This window comes from Macrotis lagotis, chromosome X (assembly GCF_037893015.1).
Source record: "Macrotis lagotis isolate mMagLag1 chromosome X, bilby.v1.9.chrom.fasta, whole genome shotgun sequence".
NCBI lineage: Eukaryota > Metazoa > Chordata > Mammalia > Peramelemorphia > Peramelidae > Macrotis > Macrotis lagotis.
Window position 1 is genome coordinate 347,485,179 of NC_133666.1, and position 19,215 is coordinate 347,504,393.

General features: G+C 34.0%; 1 protein-coding gene across 3 annotated transcripts in view; it reads right to left on the reverse strand.

Annotated features, from left to right (window-relative positions):
- Window positions 1–19,215, reverse strand: part of CTNND2 (catenin delta 2) — a 1,202,081-nt gene that overhangs the window by 772,050 nt on the left and 410,816 nt on the right. For all 3 annotated transcript variants that reach the window (XM_074205345.1, XM_074205344.1, XM_074205347.1), the window contains one exon: window positions 6,488–6,600. In XM_074205345.1, coding sequence (XP_074061446.1) covers window positions 6,488–6,600 — 113 coding nt within the window. The remainder of the gene's footprint in view (window positions 1–6,487; window positions 6,601–19,215) is intronic.

A 19,215-nucleotide genomic window follows, 5' to 3' on the forward strand; every position in this document is an offset into this window, starting at 1 on the left:
TTTTCTTGTCTGGATGGGGAAGAAGAAAGAAGTGGGGGGGGGGGAGGGAGGAAGGTAGGAAGGAGGAAGGGAGGGAGAGAGGGAGGAAAATGGAAGGAAGGAAGGAAGGCAGGAAGGAAGGAAGGAAGGGATATTGGTTATTGATTTGCAATCTTAGTCTTCTGAAAGTTGTCTAAATGCTGAATCATTAACTAATTTGCCCAGAGGCACATAAACAGTATTCTTTAAAACTAACAACACAGTTCTTCCTATCTTAGAGATCAGCTTTCTTTCTCTGCTGTACTGTCTCCCATTGATGTAGATACAGATATTTCTGCATTTACCTTGCTTCCCAGTCACTAATTCCAAACACTGGGATCCACACACTGGCCTTAAGCCTTTCAAAATTTGTCTACAGAGAAAAAGAACATTTTCCAAGTGTAGAAATTTTTTTTCATTTCAATCATTTTCAATCGTGTATGAATCTTCATGAACCCATTTGGGATTTTCTTGGAAAAAATCCTGGAATGGTCTGCCATTTTCTTCTCTACCTCATTTTACAGATGAGGAAACTGAGGCAGTTAGTTTAAGCCCAAGGTCACCAAGCTAATCAGTATGTGAGACTAGATTTGAGCTCAAGAAGGTAATTCTTCCTAACTTCAGGCCTGGCACTCTATCCACTGGGCATCTAGCTGCCCCATCCCCCCCCCTTTTCCCCCCTATTTTCATTTTACTTATGCAAATATGCATTTGTCTTTAGTTGAAGAAATATTTTTGCCTCACATCCCGAGTCATCTTCAGTCATCCTGAATAATATCTGAATCCTGGACCCAGATGACTGTGGAAGAGAAAGTGAGGCTGGTGATTTAGCACAGCACCACCCTCACTCAAATCCAATATATGCACTTATCAGGCCATCATCTCCCTGAGGCCATGGTCTTCTTCAAGATTGAAGGAGAAAACATCATCATTTTTCAATATGTTAAAAACAGAAACCAGATAGTGAAGTTTTTCTTTGATTCCATCTTATCCTATTAAACTCATTCTATATTTATTGCCTGTTATTCAATACCAATACCATGAATTCATTAAAATTTTGTTTGTTAATTCAATGATAGATATGGGAGAAGAAGGGTGCCTTGTTTTAATAGAGTGCTTGATTCTGAACCAGATATTTTTCAAATCTCCTTCTCCAGTCCTAATCTCTTCAGTGATTTTTAACATCACTGGTAGTTAGGTAGTGCCAGGCCAAGATTCAAAGAATACATCTTCCTGAGTTCAAATCTGACTTCAAACACTTATTGTCTGCATGACCTTGGTGAAGTCACCTCAGTTCCCTCATTTGTAAAATGAGTTGAAGAAAAAAGTGGCAAGCCATTCTAGTATCATTGCTAAGGAAACTTCAAAGGGTTTAGGAAGAGTTAGATATGAATGAAAAGTGATTTAACAAAAACAAAATCGCTTCTCCAGCTGCCTACTGGAAATCTGAAAAAGAACATCTTGTATATATTATATCTAACATGCACCAAATTGAAAAGACTATGCTTGAGTAGCTAGGTGGTAGCACTGACCCTGGAGTAAGGAAGACCTGAATTCAAATTTGACCTCAGACACTTAATTTCCTAGTGACCTTGGGCAAGTCACTTAACCCCATGCCATGCAAACACCCTCCCCCCCCCAAAAGGAAAGAAATCACTTTGCTTTTAAAATATTTAGTAACCATTTATTAATGTGACAAACACTGTGGTAGGTTATGAGAAAGGAAAAGAGATCGCCTTTCTTCAAGGAGGTGACAGTCTAATGGGGACAGACATCATAAAAAGAAGCTGAAAAGCATGAAGTCCTGAAGTCAAGGAGGAAACAATGAAATAGCTGCCCTAGAATCCCTTCACAAGTTCAGAATCTGGGAGAGTTATTTTTTTATCCTACATGTCATCTAGGTTCACAACTACATGTTACCTTGAAGTGTTCATTCTTTCTCTTCCTACTATACTTTCATTATCCAATTTGTTGCCAAGATCTATCAATTTTACCTTCACAAATTCTCTTATATATACATACCCCTTTCTCTCCTCTGACACTGCCACCACCCTAGTCTAGGTCCTCATAAACTCACGCCTGGACTACTGCAGTAGCTTTTTGGTTGGCCTATTTACCACTGGTCTTCCCCACTTCAATCCATTTTCCATTCTGCTAATATCCAGAAGGGTGGGTCTGAATTTATCCTGCCATTCAATCAATAAATTCCAGTGACTTCATGTCACTTATAGGATCAAATCTAGAATCTTTTGTTTGATATTCAAAGCCCCTTAATACCTACTCACCAAACTCCACCCTAATCCTTTCTCAAACTTTACCCACCTCTCTTTCCATATTCTATAACCTGTGAAATTTGCCTCCTTGTTGTTCTTTGAACAAGAAATACCATGTTTCAAATATTTTCAAATCCTTCAAATCCCAGCTAAAATTCCCCCATCTATGGGAGGTTTTTTCCAATACTTAATTCTGCTATCATCCCTATGCTAATCATTTTCAGTTTACCATGTATATAGTTTTTTGTATATTTGTATGAATTTTATTTTCTTCATTAGACTGAATTCTTAAAGAACAGGGATTGTCTTTAGCCTTTCTTTTGAGTTTCTGGGAATAGCATTGTTTTAAAGATACTAGATGCATAAGAAATATTTATTAACTGAATGAATGAAGCAGGAAAAATCAGAATTTGAATCCAATGTGTGATGTCTCCTAACTGTATTACCATGGGCAAGGCAATTAATCTCTTGAGCTTCAGTACCTTCTACTCTAAAGTGATCTGAATGATACCCAGAGCACTTAGCTCACAGGGCTGGAAGTTTATACAGTGAATAGGATGCTGGTACTGGAGCCAGGAAGGCTGATTCTCCTGACTTTTAAGTTCTAATCTGGCCTCAAACATTTACAAACTATGTGCGTCTGGGTCAGTTATTTAACCTTGTTTGCCCCAGTTTCTCATCTGTAAAATGAGTCAGAGAAGAAAAGACAAACTACTCCACCACTTTGCTAAGAAATCCCCAAATCAGACCACAAAGTAGGACATGACTGAAATGATTGAAGAATGTTGTTGAGAAGTTCAAAAGTTCTTTGTAAACATGAAGCATAAAGCACTTTGGACAACTATTTAAAACAGAACTAGTCAAAAAAAAACTATCTCTATGCACATCATCAGTAGATTATTGGCAACTAAAAGGGCACATTTCTTAAAAGCAAAATGAACCAGTTCAAACAGCTAATCTTTCATGCTCAGTGAGATAAGTCAAGAAAAAGATTAAGTCACAATATACCAGGGAAGGCAAAATCTTTGTATTATGCCATATGTAGAATTGTCTTCATAAGTACCTTTACACAGCATTCATTTGTCTTACACAAGCATGGGAAGATATAGACTCTGGCAGTTGGTAGATAAATGGGAACATTTTGGAAAGTTCACAAAGTCTTTAAGAGTCAATATAAGGACATAACCATTTGGATTAGTGTTTATAAAAATTGGGATAGTAGTTGGAGCAAAGCCTGAGAAAGAGTTGTAGTTATGTTCAATTTAGATTAGCCATTTCCCCCCATAGTCTATCTTTTAAAATGTTTTTTTTAAATGAGGAAAAAAGCTATTAGATTATGTTTCAGGTTCCCTCTTTAATCTCTGGTTATTAATATATTTGAATGCTAACCTATTTCCTTTCCTCATTTTTTTAAACCACCTAATGGGTAATGGAATCTAGAGCTTTACTGTTCAATGAGCAAACTATTAAGTTATGGCAGAAATAAATAAAGCTAAAAGTTTTAAATGGGATGCTCTCCCATGGAAAATGAGCCAATTGTCAGAGTTCCATAAACACAAAGATGTACATTAAGAGTTTGCAAAAAGTGCAGTGGTGTTAAGACTAAAAAGACTGAGGCTCTTTATATTAGTTTACACAAAAGAAACCCTGAAATCAGAAAGATTTATATCAAGTGCACAAAGATGAATGTTGCCAGTTTGTTTGGTTCTATTATTGTAATACTAAGTACTGTTGAATAACAAACCAAAAAATAAGAAAGAAAATAAATAGGTTCATTGGGAAACTGATACTTATCAATAAGATATCAAACTTAATTCATTAAGCATATCTACAGAGTAGTAACTAGAAACCGTAAAACCACTGTAAACAAGATCAAAAGAAATGTAGTAATTTCGGAAACAATCTTTACAACTAATGATTCTGACAAAGGACTCATTTCTAAAATATACAAAGAACTAAGTCATATTTTTAAAACAAAAAGCTATTCCCCAATTGACAAATGGTCAAAGGATATGCAAAGGTAATTTACAGATGAGGAGATCAAAGCAATCCATAGCCATATGAAAAATTGCTCTAAATCATTAATTATTAGAGAAATGCAAATTAAAGCTTCTTTGAGGTACCACTTCATAACTCTCAGACTGGCCAATATGACCAGAAAGGATAATGATCATTGTTGGAAGGGTTGTGGGAAATGTGGGACACTATTACACTGTCAGTGGAGCTGTGAACTCATCCAACCTTTCTGGAGAGAAATTTGGAACTACACCCAAAGGGCAACAAAAACTGAGCATACCCTTTGACCCAGCAATAACACTACTGGGTTTATACCCTGAAGAGACAATGAAAAAGGGTAAAAACATCACTTGTACAGAAATATTTATAGCAGCCCTGTTTGTGATGGCAAAGAATTGGAAATCAAGTAAATGTCCTTCAATTGGGGAATGGCTTAGCATACTGTTGGTATATGTATGTCATGGAACACTATTGTAAACCAGGAAGGATGGGAATTCAGGGAAGACTGGAGGGATTTGCATGAGCTGATGCTGAGTGATATGAGCAGAACCAGAAAAACACTGTACACCCTAACAGCAACATGGGAGTAATCAACCTTGAAGGACTCGCTCATTCCTTCAGTGCAACTATCAGGGACAATTTGGGGCTGTCTGCAATGGAGAATACCATCTGTATCCAGAGAAAGAACTGTGGAGTTCGAACAAAGTTCAAGGACTATTCCCTTTAATTTAGGGAAAAAAAACCAGATATCTTATTGTCTGTTCTTGTTATCTCTTAGACTTTTTGTCTCTTCCTTAAGGATATGATTTCTCTCTCATCACACTCAATTTGGATTAATGTACAACATGGAAACAAAGTAAAGACAGACAGATTGCTTTCCATGGCAGGGTGGGGGGGGGAGGGAAGTAAGATTGGGGGGAAAATTGCAAAACTCACATAACATCTTTAATAAAAAAACCACCACTACTGTATGCAGTTAGAAATAAATAAATAAATAGATATTTAAAATTTTAAAAATAAACTAAAATAAAGTGAGTTTCCTTAAAGTAATAAAAAAATAGTTTATCTGTCTTGCTTCCAAGGACAAAGTCATATACACAAACAAATAATTTTTTAATTACTGTTTTTCTTGTCTCATATATTCTACTTCCACTTAACTTCTTGTATAATTAACTAAAGCAGGAGTTGGCTTTTAAATTATTTTTCTGTTTCCTTTCCTGATTTAATTTCATTGTTCATGTTATATTACATCTATAATCTAAGTAAGGAATATCATTTAAAATCATACTATGACAGTTAATGGATGATCCAGAGGATTTGTTCTCAAATAACTACTCACTATTCATCAACAATAGGAAAAAATATATAAACAGAAGATGTCACTAATCCTGCTAGCTGTGTCTTATTTTTTGACATATTGTTTAGAATATAATACTATTACATGCTCATTGACTGATATAAACTGTTCTAAAATGGAATTAAAGCAATGGCATTTTTCTTAAGGTATTATGTTGATAACCTGACACTCTTAATCCAGATGAATACCCTCTGAGACATATGAAAGTCTAGGCAAAAATGAGAATATACTTTCAATATATATTATATATCTTTTTATGTGTGTATATTCACCGATATGTATGTATATGCATGGTTCTTTCATTTTAAACAAGATCAAATCCATGTAACTCTATATGATTTTTAGCTAGATCTTTTACTGAATAAAATATGTTTTCTTGTACTATGTTCTTCAGTAATTTTTAAAAAGCAATAAAACAAATGAAAAGCTAATTGTTTTCCTTCCACCATTCTAGAAATGTACCATTTCTCCCTTTATTTCACTTGATTTTTTCCCTTCAGCTCCAATAAGCACTCCTCTTGGATCATTTAGAATAAAAAAATATGACGACTCCAATTTTGTACTCCCTGGCTCAAGAAAGTACTAAATGAAGTCTTCCTCTGAGCTGACCTATGCTAAATGATGTGGCACCTACATACATTAAATTCATTCATTTCACCAAAACAGATACCCATAACAAGCCATGCCAGTTAGCTGCCTTTTCCAGCATCCAACTGAATGCTTCAATCCTACAGCCAAGTGTGTATCAAGAAGATAAACACCACAATTTCCTATCAATGGCAACTCATTGCAGCAAGAGCAAAAAGAGCAGTTAGTACAATACCTAATGCTGCTCATGCTTCCAGTCTCCGATCCAAGCTTACATCTCTCCAGTTGGCTGGCTACAATCTGGCGTTCAGCCTCCAGTTCTCGAGTCAGTCTTTCAAACTGTAGTTCCTGAAATAAAATGACCAACATTCATTTCATGTGAACAGGAGAATAGGAACAGTGGAATACGTGCTATGGGAGGCAAGTGTAAATGAAGAAACAGTATTAAGGAATACTTCTTAGAACAATGAGAAGGGTTTAAGAAATCACCAGTTGTTAATAAAACCAATCATTGAATATGTGCTATAAACATATCACTTCAGGACAAGCAATACCATGAAGTACTTTGAAGTAATATGCAACCTAGTCACATACATTTAAACTCAACTAACACATCTTTCCCCATTTGATGACTCAAAAGGAAATAAATTGATTCTTTAGCTCTATTTTTATGGCTTTGTGGTACTATAAATAAGCCTAGCATTTCTACACAGTCTAAGCTTAAACAAATAATATAATCTTATATTTTATAAGATTAAAAAACACAAACTTTCAGGGAGGCTAGGTGGAGAAGTGGAGATAGCACTGGCCCTGGAGTCAGGAGTACCTGAGTTCAAATCCGACCTCAGACACTTAATAATTACCTAGCTGTGTGGCCTTGGGCAAGCCACTTAACCCCATTGCCTTGTAAAAAAACCAAAATACAAACTTTTAAACAACCACTTTCAGATTTACATGATTAAAAAAACAACTTTCTAAAATCCCTAAGAAAAAAGAATTTTTAAATGGGTTATTAAAAAATTAAATGATTTTTCATTTCATAATAAAGAATAATTAAAATAATACTTCTAAGGTCTCAATGGTTTCCAAATATGAAACTACCTTGCAAAGTCAGTGACCTTATATATTTTAATTTGCTCTTTTTATTTTCAAATATCTACATTTGATATTTATATATGGCTTTGAATTAATAATTGATATTTTTCAGGGCAAAAGAGGAACTTGGCTTTCCAGAAAAGCAAACTAGATTAACAAAAATACAGACTCACTGTGTAATAAGTAGCTGAGGATTCGATATTGTTTTAAAAACAGTTCATGAAATGCCAATTTTTTTATGATAGTCATTTCATGAATAGCAGAGAGAAATAGAGAGAGACAGACAGAGACACAGAGAGAGATGGAGGCAGAGAGACAGAGAGAGACAGAGAGACAGAAAGACAGACAGAGACAGAGACACAGAGACAGAGACAGAGAGACAGAGAGTGAGATTATATTCTAAGACAATTGGCCCAACTAACTAAAGGGATATACTTTTTCATGGGAAGTGAATCCATATTGATTCTGCAGAGTATTCCAGGTAAAGATTTTCATGATTGTAATAAACTGTTCAAAACAACTCAAAGAATCATTAGTTTTGTGTTAAGCTTCTTTTTAAAATAAATTCAACAAATATTTATTAAACAGAATCTTTGGAAAGCATTATCTTGATGCTAAGGAAAATGCAAAGATACATTAAATACTATCCCCACCTTCAGAAAATTAGGAAAAGATACAAATAACTACTACAAAGTATAAAATTTACAAAATGGCTTGTCAGAGTTGAAGGAAGGAGAAGCATTTCCAAGTGGGAAAAACAAGAAACCTAATAGAAAAAGTAGCATTTTAGTAACTTGAAAGATGGCTAAAATTTCAAAATGTTGAGATGGAGTTAAAGCATGATAGATCAAATTCCTCAGAATAAAAAAGAACATGAACAACAATAGGAAAGTAAGAAAGCAGAGTATGTGTTCAAGGAACAGGGAGTTAGATTAGCGGCATTTAGTGTAGGTTAAAGTACAAGGTGGGAACAAGTAGAAAAATTAAAAAGTTCCATTCACAAATTTCAAAAAAAATACTGATCAGCTTACCAAATGGTCTGATTTACGCTATTTCTGCATAATGTCATAATATGTTTACAATTCATTCATTCCCTTCACTTAAAAATGACTAACCAATTTGTATTAAAAATGAAAAAATCTATTTGGTATCCTACAAATAATGCATCAGTTGTTGACTGAATTTTTCATTTTGCAAATGAATGTTTGGCATCACTTTATCACAAATATTTTACTGGTTCATTTTCTTTAGTGCTCATAACAACCAATTCAGATAGGAAATATTAACCTTATAATCATTAAAATAAATTTGACCCCTAACCTATTTTCTTCATTAAAGAACAGGATCTCATTTTAACATGTATATGGGAAAATAAAATTTCCACTAGATAGAATTTAACAAAAGTAAGTTGGTCTACTGTGCCAAATTCCCTATCAATTAAAATGAATATGAATATGAATTCTGCTTTCTAAGAGCTAACAAATGGAAAATAATAATAAAAACTAATGGCAATTTTAGTAGTAATAGTAATAATGTAGATGTCATCAAAAGAATAGTAAAAGACAACCACAGGCACACATATTTTGCACAGATGATTATATGAAAAATAGATGAATAGATGAATGAATACATACACATAAACATGTATATGTGCAAATACATATATTTACATATAAAAATACAATTTAGAGTTGATCTGGAATAATAGAATTCTTGACTGAGAGAAAAACCTGGTTTCATGTTGTTCCTCTGGCACCAACCAAGTAGGTGATGCTAGGCACTTTCAGTAGCTTCCTGGGATCTCTTTTCTAAGTCAGAGATATTAGCAATCTACTTTGGAGAAAGTAGCGAAGGAGAAATCACAAATACATTGACTGAAAATATGCAGTTATATTTTCAGTAAATAATATATTGAGGCTATGTGATTTTTATCTATATGGGGAGGGAAACAATTTTTCTGATTTGCAAGAGAATTATCTGAGAGTTGGCCTAGGCTCATGAACAGATTAAGTGATAAACAGAGCTTCAGGACACCAGGAGAGCCAAAGAGATTTGAGTTCCAATTTTATGTTCAAGGTAAGGTCTCTTTGGTCCCTAAGGTTCTTAAGTCAGCTTTCTGATCAATGAGTTATGTTTCCTCTTCTTTAAGTAGAATTTATCTGATGCAAATTTGGTAAAGAATGAGATTTCAGAATGAGTATTATTTCATATTTATTTCAAGAAAGGAGTCTGTATTTTTGCTTATCCCTTAACTCATACTGGGATTCAGACCTTATTTTCTGTCAATATTTCTGTTTCTTCAGGTGTGACTTCTGAAACCTAACCCATCCTTCAAGGTTCAAGAGATGATGCCTGAATTAGAAACCTTTTCTGATTTGCTCAGTTTCACTAGATCTCTCATATACCTTGATATTCCACTTTGCATTTAAAAAACGTGTTTTAATATTTTCCTCTGGCTGTATTATCCTTTAGTAGTTTATATTTATTCTTTAGTGGTTGCTGTTGGTTCTCAATAAATGTTTATTGAATTATTAAGTGTGATTTTCCTCCAGTCATACATAGAAATACATCGAACTATCCTCTGCCATGGAAAGTAAGTACATACAAACACACACACACACACACACACACACACACACACAGTCCTATCTCTAAAATTTGATTATCAGAGCTAAATAAATAGTATTATTGGGATGAAATAAGATCTGTGATTTCATTGGTATAGGGCATTCCCAATGAGGAACCTATATCTGCCAAGGGAAATCAGTCCCTGGTCTGTTTTAAAATCTTAGAGAGATGTCTGACAGAAAGTAAATGTCTTGCCCAGTGTCAAAGGTGTGATTTGAATGAGATCTTCGTGATTCCAAAGTCAGTTCTTTATCCACTATGCAGTATTTTCAATCCTTAAAAAAAATCTATAATTATGTGTTTTGGCCAGCAAAACACCTCTGCAACAACTGATTTGCTATGCTCATAACCTGGAGGTCAGTCTTTTTGATGAACTATACTTATCTAGCCTAGTACTCATAAAACAGATGAAAACTGTCACCAGATTCCAATCTGCTATCTTTAAACCTTGGACAAAGGACAGGCTAGATGCTATTAAAATATAAATATTTCTTGCTACAAAAAAATGTCAGAGTAAGGCTTAAGTCAAAGATGATTAAGTGATGAGTCCTATAAATGTTATTTTTGGAGCATACATAATCAGATTATCATTAGAAATTATTTTTTCAGAAATTAATGTCAGTAGTTAGAAAATATAGATAAGAAGGCATTAAATTGTGAAATTAATCAAAATTTATTAAAGATGGAGCCTAAATATTTTTACCTCTAGCTAATTATATGTATAAATCTAAAATGATTGGACAACTTTATAATTTATATTTTTCAATTTGATGATAACTTTGAATGCTCATTTCTTTGTATTATGAAAAAAAGTAGATGCAAACAACCTTAAAATATATTTTCTCAAAGCTATGTGAAACATGGAAAGTAAACATGTTAGCACTGTTTCCTGGGATTAAAGGCCCTCTACAATATCACATCACCCCATCAGGTTACACAATTCCCTGCTATGTGTTGTATACATTCTTAAAACTGAAGGACTTTATTTATAAAAGAAAGATTTTATTTATTTTGAATTTTATAATTTTTCCCCTATCTTACTTCTCTCCCCCATCCCCCACAGAAGGCAGTGTGTTAGTATTTACATTGTTTGCATGGTATACCTTGATCTAAGTGGAATGTGATGAGAGAGAGAAATCATATCCTTAAGGAAGAAAAATAAAATATAAGAGGTAGCAAAATTACATAATAAGATAATGGGTTTTTTAATTAAAGGTAATAGTCTTTGGTCTTTATTCAAACTATACAATTCTTTCTCTGCATACAAATGGTGTTCTCCATAGCAGATACCCCATAATTGTGCCTGATTGTTGCCCTGATGGAATGAGCAAGTCCATTAAGGTTGATCATCACCCCCATGTTGCTGTTACGTTGTACAGTGTTCTTCTGGTTCTGCTCATCTTGCTCAGCAACTGAAGGACTTTCTGACCCATGAATATGTCTTGTGCTTTCTTCTTTTACTTTGATTGTTCCCTGAACTTTAAATACTTTCTTTCAACCATCATTCATATGTCATATCATTCTATGTGTCTCCATTTGGTAATGACTTTCCTCTCCCCAGACCTGCATGTGAGCAGGGAGTGGGGGAGAAGGGAACGTGGAAACAATGAAATGGGAAGGGAATAGTCTTTTATTAAACTTTTCCCATTAAGTACTTTTAAAGAACTATTAAGCACTTTAGAAATATTATCAATCTTCCTAACAACCCTAGAAGGCAGATAGTATCACAATCCTAATATTACAATTGAGGAAAGAGAGGCAGAAGAGCCTAAATAACTTGCTTCTGGTGACATAGGAAGTTTCTCAGGCTAGATTAGAACTCAGATCCTGACTTCAGGTCCAGCATTCTCTTCAATGCATTACTTAGTACTTTTTTACCTCTCTGCTTATAATGTGTTATCCAATATCCATGTGCTCTATCTCCTTATTAGTTTGTTAGTAGGTGCTAAGACAAGTTTCTTTTCTAAACTTTGCATCCTCCCTAACTTCTGATGTTATGCCAGATACACTAGAACTGCTTAATAATTTTTGTTGAATTAGATTTGTTTGTAAATGCAGTGATCATTTACTGAGAGTCTACTACTTATGTGACAGTGTAGTATTGTAGATTGATGGCTGCCCTGAAAACCAAGAAGGACTTTATACAAATCTTATATTTGACATATATTGCCTGTGAAACTCTGGGCAAGTCACTTCACTTCTCAGTAATCTAGAAAATATTCTAAGGAAAAATTGCAGAGAAGGTGTAGAATTTTCCTTCACTAGTCTAATCCTAAATGATACTATTTTCAGAGCACTACTTTATACAAGTAACTCATTTATTCAAAGGAAGGACTACTCTAAAGGACACTGGAGACCTAAATCACTTTTTTTCTTATCCATGACCTTTGTTCAGGCATGCAAACTTCTCTAGAAACTTACCATTATCATTTATGAAAAAATAAAGGGCTGCCCTCTATCTATCAGGGTAAGATATCACAATGATTAAAAAGGTATTTATTTTTCTTTAAGCAAGGCATCATTTTTCTTGGAATAAGGCATCATTTAACCTAATCTGGGATTATAGAGTTGAAAATATGCTCATAATTTTGTAATCCAAAATTCAAGACTCTTATTTATTGTTGATGAAACTGCTACTCTGAGAAGTAGTTCCAAAGTCACACAGTCAATTAGTAACAGATTTGGAAGTAAAATTGAGGATCCTAAAAGCTATCTCATCATTCTTTATGTTATACAAGATATTTCAAGTCAGTATAGGGGGTAGCTAGGTGGTGCAGTGGATACAGCACCCACCCTGGAGTCAGGAGAACCTGAGTTCAAATGTGACCTCAGACACTTAATAATTACCTAGCTGTGTGGCCTTGGGCAAGCCACTTAACCCCAATGCCTTGAGAAAAACCTAAAAAAAAGTCTTAGTGCAGCCTCAAGCTTCTAGTCTTTATTTATAAGTTCTTAATTAAAGTGATATAAAAATATAATAAACATAACACAATATAGCATAGAAATAACATAATTATCTTCAGTTACATAACAAGCTTATATAATCTATTAAAACTTAAAGCTAACTTAAGATTTTGGGGACATTGTATAAAGCCACCATTTAAAAAACAATAGCAAATTAGAAATTATTCTATCATAGGGACTTTGTCCCTCAGTGGCTGTCTGGCTTTGGGTAAATAACAACATTAATAGTAAATATTACTACTGACAGTTCCCTACAACAATGGAACAACAGGTCTACTAAATGAGAAAAACAAACATTACCAACAAGCATTTATATGTCACTTTAGCATTTGCAAACATTTTACATATATTATCATAGTTGAATTAACTATCCTGTGAGTTAAGTATTTTTTAAAGTTAAAATTATTTCAATTTTTTGAATGATAAAACTGAGACTGAGAATTATGTTCAGGTCATATAGATAAATGAAGGTCTGAGGAATGATTCGAACCCAAATTTTCTTAACTTCTAGCCACTCTAGACACTATGAATATTACTTCACCATTCAGATTCGTTTCTCCCTCTGTAAAAAATTTTTTATCTAAACATTTAGGTACCCAGCTCTAAATGCTGTGATTTCAAGTGACCTCACCACTCCAATGCCCAGATCACTTTCCTCAGAAAATAAAGGAAAAGTTGTAGGGTGAGGATTTCAAATGTCTTCATTGGACCAGAGTTAAATTTTTCCACAAAATAAATCCATTTATTCAAAGGTATCCACAGGGGCTCAGTGCAAAAGCAACATGCAAATTATTTTGCAAATCAGTGCATCTAAACTAAGCTGGCAGTTCTTTCAACTTTGTTTACTGCTCAATTTGAATGATGAAGAGACATTTTAGAATGAGCTCAGTGCTGAGTATTCCAGTCATTCTCATAAGAGATGGTTCCTGTCATTTTATTTTTTTCCTAATATTATTCCTCCACCCCAATCCATTCTCTGCCTCTTTTTATTCATCCCCTTGCCTCATCCATCACAAGATACTCAATGGCTAATCAAAAATCTAGTCATTTGAATATGTAGAAACAGTTCTGATTAACAAATTATTGAACAGGAGACTGAACACAAAATGATGTGGTTTTGGTTATTTGGGATCCTATGAACAGATTTCTTTCTAATTGAGTAGTCTGGTGCTCCTTTGTGTTAACCTTCCATTTCTATTTCCTTTTAGTCATCCTGTATAACAAGGGAAGGCAGTAACTTTATAATTTTTTTCAGGTAGCATCTCTTATTCCTCTTCCACAACTATGAGCAGAATTCATCATCGCTATCTCATGACAACGTTAATTTTGTCCTACTGGTGCACTGTGTTGTCAAATGTGAAGGAAGAGAGTCTATGCAATGACACTGAAAGGTTATGCAAATAACAGCATATCAGGAAGACAAATGCAAAACGTCAATACAAATCTAAGAAAACCAAGTTAGGATGTCAAGATGAGACTGAACAAGACATTGTCAGGTATAAATCTGTAGAGACCCTATCAGTGAGTCAAAATTCTGACAAATGGATGTCTATGAAAGTTTATAAAATTGACATTATGATGTTTAAGCGACCACTGGGACAGCCTGGAGCACACAGCCAGACAGTTGATGACAGGCACAGAACATTGATGCTGAGTCACAGGCACCTTTTCTAAACTGCTTTTTAAGAACATTAAAAGATGAAATAAAATCTCCTTGCCTCAGCTTGATCCTTGATTCTACAAAGCTGCAAATGTTTAGTTTTCATCAAGCTGAACATTTTCTCTCCTGCCATTTTTGACCTAATATTTTGTTTCCTATTCCCAGAAGTAAGACCCCACATTTGCATCTTGTTTATTCAAATAAATGCTATCTGCCCAGGTTATCCTGATTCATCAGTAGCAAGACTGTATATAATCAGAATAATTCTAGAATTTAAATTCAAATTGTTCAGTAATTACTGATGATATAAATATCAATCATATTTGGATATATTGCAGATAATTCCAGTGATATTTCTGAAATTTTGTGAAACCATAATCTCATTGAAGGTATAACTCACCACTAAAATATTTTACTTAGAATGACCATGTTATAATACCTGCCCATGTCTTTATTATTATTTTTATTAATATATTTATTGCTTTATAGAAGCATAATATTCAATCAGGGAAAGATAAAGCCCCTTGATTACTCCTAACTAGTCAGTTCATCTAGAATCCTGTGTCCAATTCTGAGTATCATATTAAGCAGGGACATAACAAACAAGGAAATCTAGAGATAAACAGCAAAACTGATAGAGTATCTGGAAATCAAATCTTGTTAAGACAATAAGGTGATTTATCGTGGACAGGAAATGATTAAGGGGAAAGTAATATCTGTCTTTAGCAATTTTGTAAACATGATACAAGAGGAAATAACATTATAGCTCAACTTATATAAAACTTCAAGGTTAGTACAGTGCTTTGTATATATTATTTCATTGCATCTTTACAATAACTTTATGTCATAACATAATAATTCCATTTTTCCTGATGAAGATATTGAAAATCTTAGAGCTTTAATGACATCCCTAGAGTCCCATAGTTACTGAGGTAGGATTTACAATGAAGCTTTTCTTACTTTACACACAGAACTTTCCTATAATGTACTGTGTCTATTCGTTTTGCACCACTAGGGTGTGAAATTTCAGGAAGGAAGATAATTGAGTGGTTTATATATGTTTGTGTATATGTTTGTGTGTGTGTACATTTATGAAGCTTCTATTTAGAACTTTAGATCAATGAAAGTCATGTGATTTATGTGACAGCTAGTTCTTGTCATATTGAACTACTCAAGCAAAATTTGGATTACATCTATTACTATGGCATAGAAAAAATAAATGGGTCAAATGATGTACATGTGCCCTTCTAACACTAAGCATGATTTTTTTTTTGCTTGAAACAATCAACATTTGATTTTACTTTTTCCCAGTTTCCTAATCTTCTTCTTTGACTTCATCATCTTCTTTCTCCATAAATGTTGTTTTATGAATATTTGCTTATGAACTATAATACCATCTCTGACAAACAAAAGCTGGGATTTTAATATATTATCAAATATATTTCTATTTTAAGTTTTTCATGTTGGACATAAATGTCATAATGGGGTATGAGTAGAGTAGCCAGTGTTCTATGTCCTAGATTCATGCCAAGGAATTAATTAGTAGAAATAAATAGATATGAGGTATTCCAGCTCCACCAATATATTCTTATCTAATTTTGAGAAAAATCCTTCATCTTGGTAAATCTCAGATTTTTTTTTATTTGTAAAAATTAGGAGTTGGGGTAAATGACCCATGGGATTATTCCCATTTCTAAACCCTAAACAGTTTTCTTCATTAATCACAATACTATATTACCATCTATAATACCATCTACTCAGGTTGAATATATGGGCATGTGAACAGTTAGGGCAGTAAAGAATTAGGAGGAAATACATATGATGAAATGCCTGACTTTTCCCAAATGCCTTTTACTTTTTTTTTAGGTTTTTTTTTTTGCAAGGCAAATGGGGTTAAAGTGGCTTGCCCAAGGCCACACAGCTAGGTAATTATTAAGTGTCTGAGGTCAGATTTGAACCCAGGTACTCCTGACTCCAGGGCCCGTGCTTTATCCACTACGCCACCTAGCCGCCCCTCAAATGCCTTTTACTTTAAAGTATCCACTTCACCTAAAATCAGTTACTGATTATAAGTCATTTATGACCCAGTTTAAAATTTCAGAATCTTTATGTCTTCAGAGAACTAAAACCCTCTGCATAATTAAAATCACACATCAAGAAGGATCAATGCAACTCTTTATTGCATGTGGCACATTTTAGCTCATTTATGTATCACATGGTTGAATATCCTTGTTTCAGAAAAATCACTTGTGTTAGCCCTGTTTGCCAGTCTCAGGTAAGATATATTTGCACCTGGAATAGCAACATCACAATGGATATAATTAGCAGATATAGCTGCACATTCTTGTATAAAAGAAAAATTATTCAATTTATTTATGGGTATATATATATATATATATATCTTTCTTATTTTGAATCCATTTTAATAGTGCTTATAAAGATACAAACCTTGAAATAGAAAAGCATATAGTTATTCAATGGAGAATAACTTCTTTTTCTGGAATATGTCATGTGCTTCCAAGGTCCTGGATGAGTTTTGGAAACTCTGCAAGTGTCTTAGATCCAGTGACAATCCCTAGAATTGCTGATTCAGAAGCTGCCTGTACAGCAGAGGGGATGTAGTGAAAGCTGTATTAAAAGGAAATTTTAGGAATCCTACAAGGACTAGGAGGAAAAAGTTATACCATTCCCAAAGAGAAATTAATTATAAATAATCCCCATGTGGGAGAAAAGGAAATCTAGCAACCAAGAACTTTGAGTCACCCTTTCATTATATGTGCTCTCTACATCCAAGTTCATCTTCCTTAGACTGTATACTGGCAAGAGAATGTGTCATAGATTATATAGGGGAATATTTTCTACCAAGTATTCTTCCTATATCACTTTAGGAAATACTCTATTCTAAAAGCTAACAAAGTCTGTCCAATCAGTCTAAACTGAACTCATCCCAAACATGATCCTCTTCAACCATGTCTGACAATTTCTTTCACAACTTCTCTCAAGGTTTGATGTCTTTTATCCATTGCTAGTTACCATATATATCAGGTCCAAAGAAACACAAGTCTGAATTATGGCAATGGTTTCCTAGCAGACTTTTTGCTTGGTATCTTTCCCCAAAATTCATTTACTTAATAGTATTATTTTACTTACAATCTACTTACTACAAAGAACACTCAACCAAGCTTAGAAAAACAGTTCCATTTCTGATTCTAGAAACAGCTGGATATACTTTATAAACAAAAGCATCAAATATAGGAAAATCTTTTTTAGGGTGATTTTGAATAGATTCTTTTATGATGTTCAAATTATTAATATTAGAAAGGCAAAGAAAAGGCAGAGAATATTTTCAAAAGTCCCTTATGGATTTTCTCAAAAAAGAGGCCAAATAGAAAATGAAGTCATTCCAATTTACCCATGATGTCGTCAGAATGCCATTTGTTACATTGATTTTTGTTGTGTTCTACTCTTTGAGATTCCATTTAGGGTTCTTGGTAGAGATTCTGGAGTGGATTGCCATTTCCTTCTTCCATTCATTTTTATAGATAAGGAAACTAAGGTAAACAAGAAAAAAGAGATTTGGCCAGGGTCACCTAGTTATTGTCTGAATTGATTTATTCAGGACTCCCTGATTCTAGGTCCAATACTCTACTACAAATGAGATTCAAAGTTACTCAAGAGTTTGGCTCACAGATATGGTAAAAATTAGATAAAGAATGTCCACTTTCTAGGCTATCATATACATGGATATGGAAAATGGCATGCAGGGGAAGATGGGATTTTTATTCTTTAAGACTGATGCTTTACAGGATTTATAATTCTATAGCATCTCCATAAGAGTATTATTTTTAAAAGCCTCCAGTCACCAAGCCTGTATTCTAGTGATGAAGCTCCCTGATGTTTTACTGCCTTGCTGCTGATATCAAGCAATGTTTATAGAGCAATATTGAGTAAGTGGATCTAGAGAGCAGAGGGATTTATATTTTTATATTTATATTTTTAATAATTTCTTAAGTCTAGATGGTCAACAAAACAGTAAATTAAACCCTGATTTGATATAAATGCTCACACTGAACATTTAACTATAGACAAGGGTTGCAGCTAGGTGTCAAATTGGACAGAGCTAAGAGTCTAAAGTCAGTGAGAACTGACTTCATTTCTGGCAGTCAGATACTTATGAACAGTATGAATTTCTTAAATAAGTTACTTAATCCTACTTGCCACAGTTTCCTCATCTGTGAAAATGAACTGGAGAAATAAATGATAAATTAATGATAAATTAATCTAGTGTCTTTGCCAAGAAAATCCCAAATGGTACAAGAACAAGAAGCCAGAGACAGAGCTGGCTCTAGCACACTGCTGCTGTAGGACTTGTATAAACTAAGTAAATTAATTTGGAATAAAAAAATTCACGTATCTTTCAGTTTAGTGGTAGAAGCCTCCAATTAAACTTCTCAGAAAGAATAGCATGGGACAGGAAGAATTTTAGCCTTGGACTCAGTGTTGTCCTTTTCTTCTTTCTCTGGAGTATTCCAAGTGGTTCCAAGGGTCTGGATGAGTTTTGGAAATGCTTTTAAGTGTCTTAGATCTAGTAACAATCCTTGGAATTGCTGCCTGCT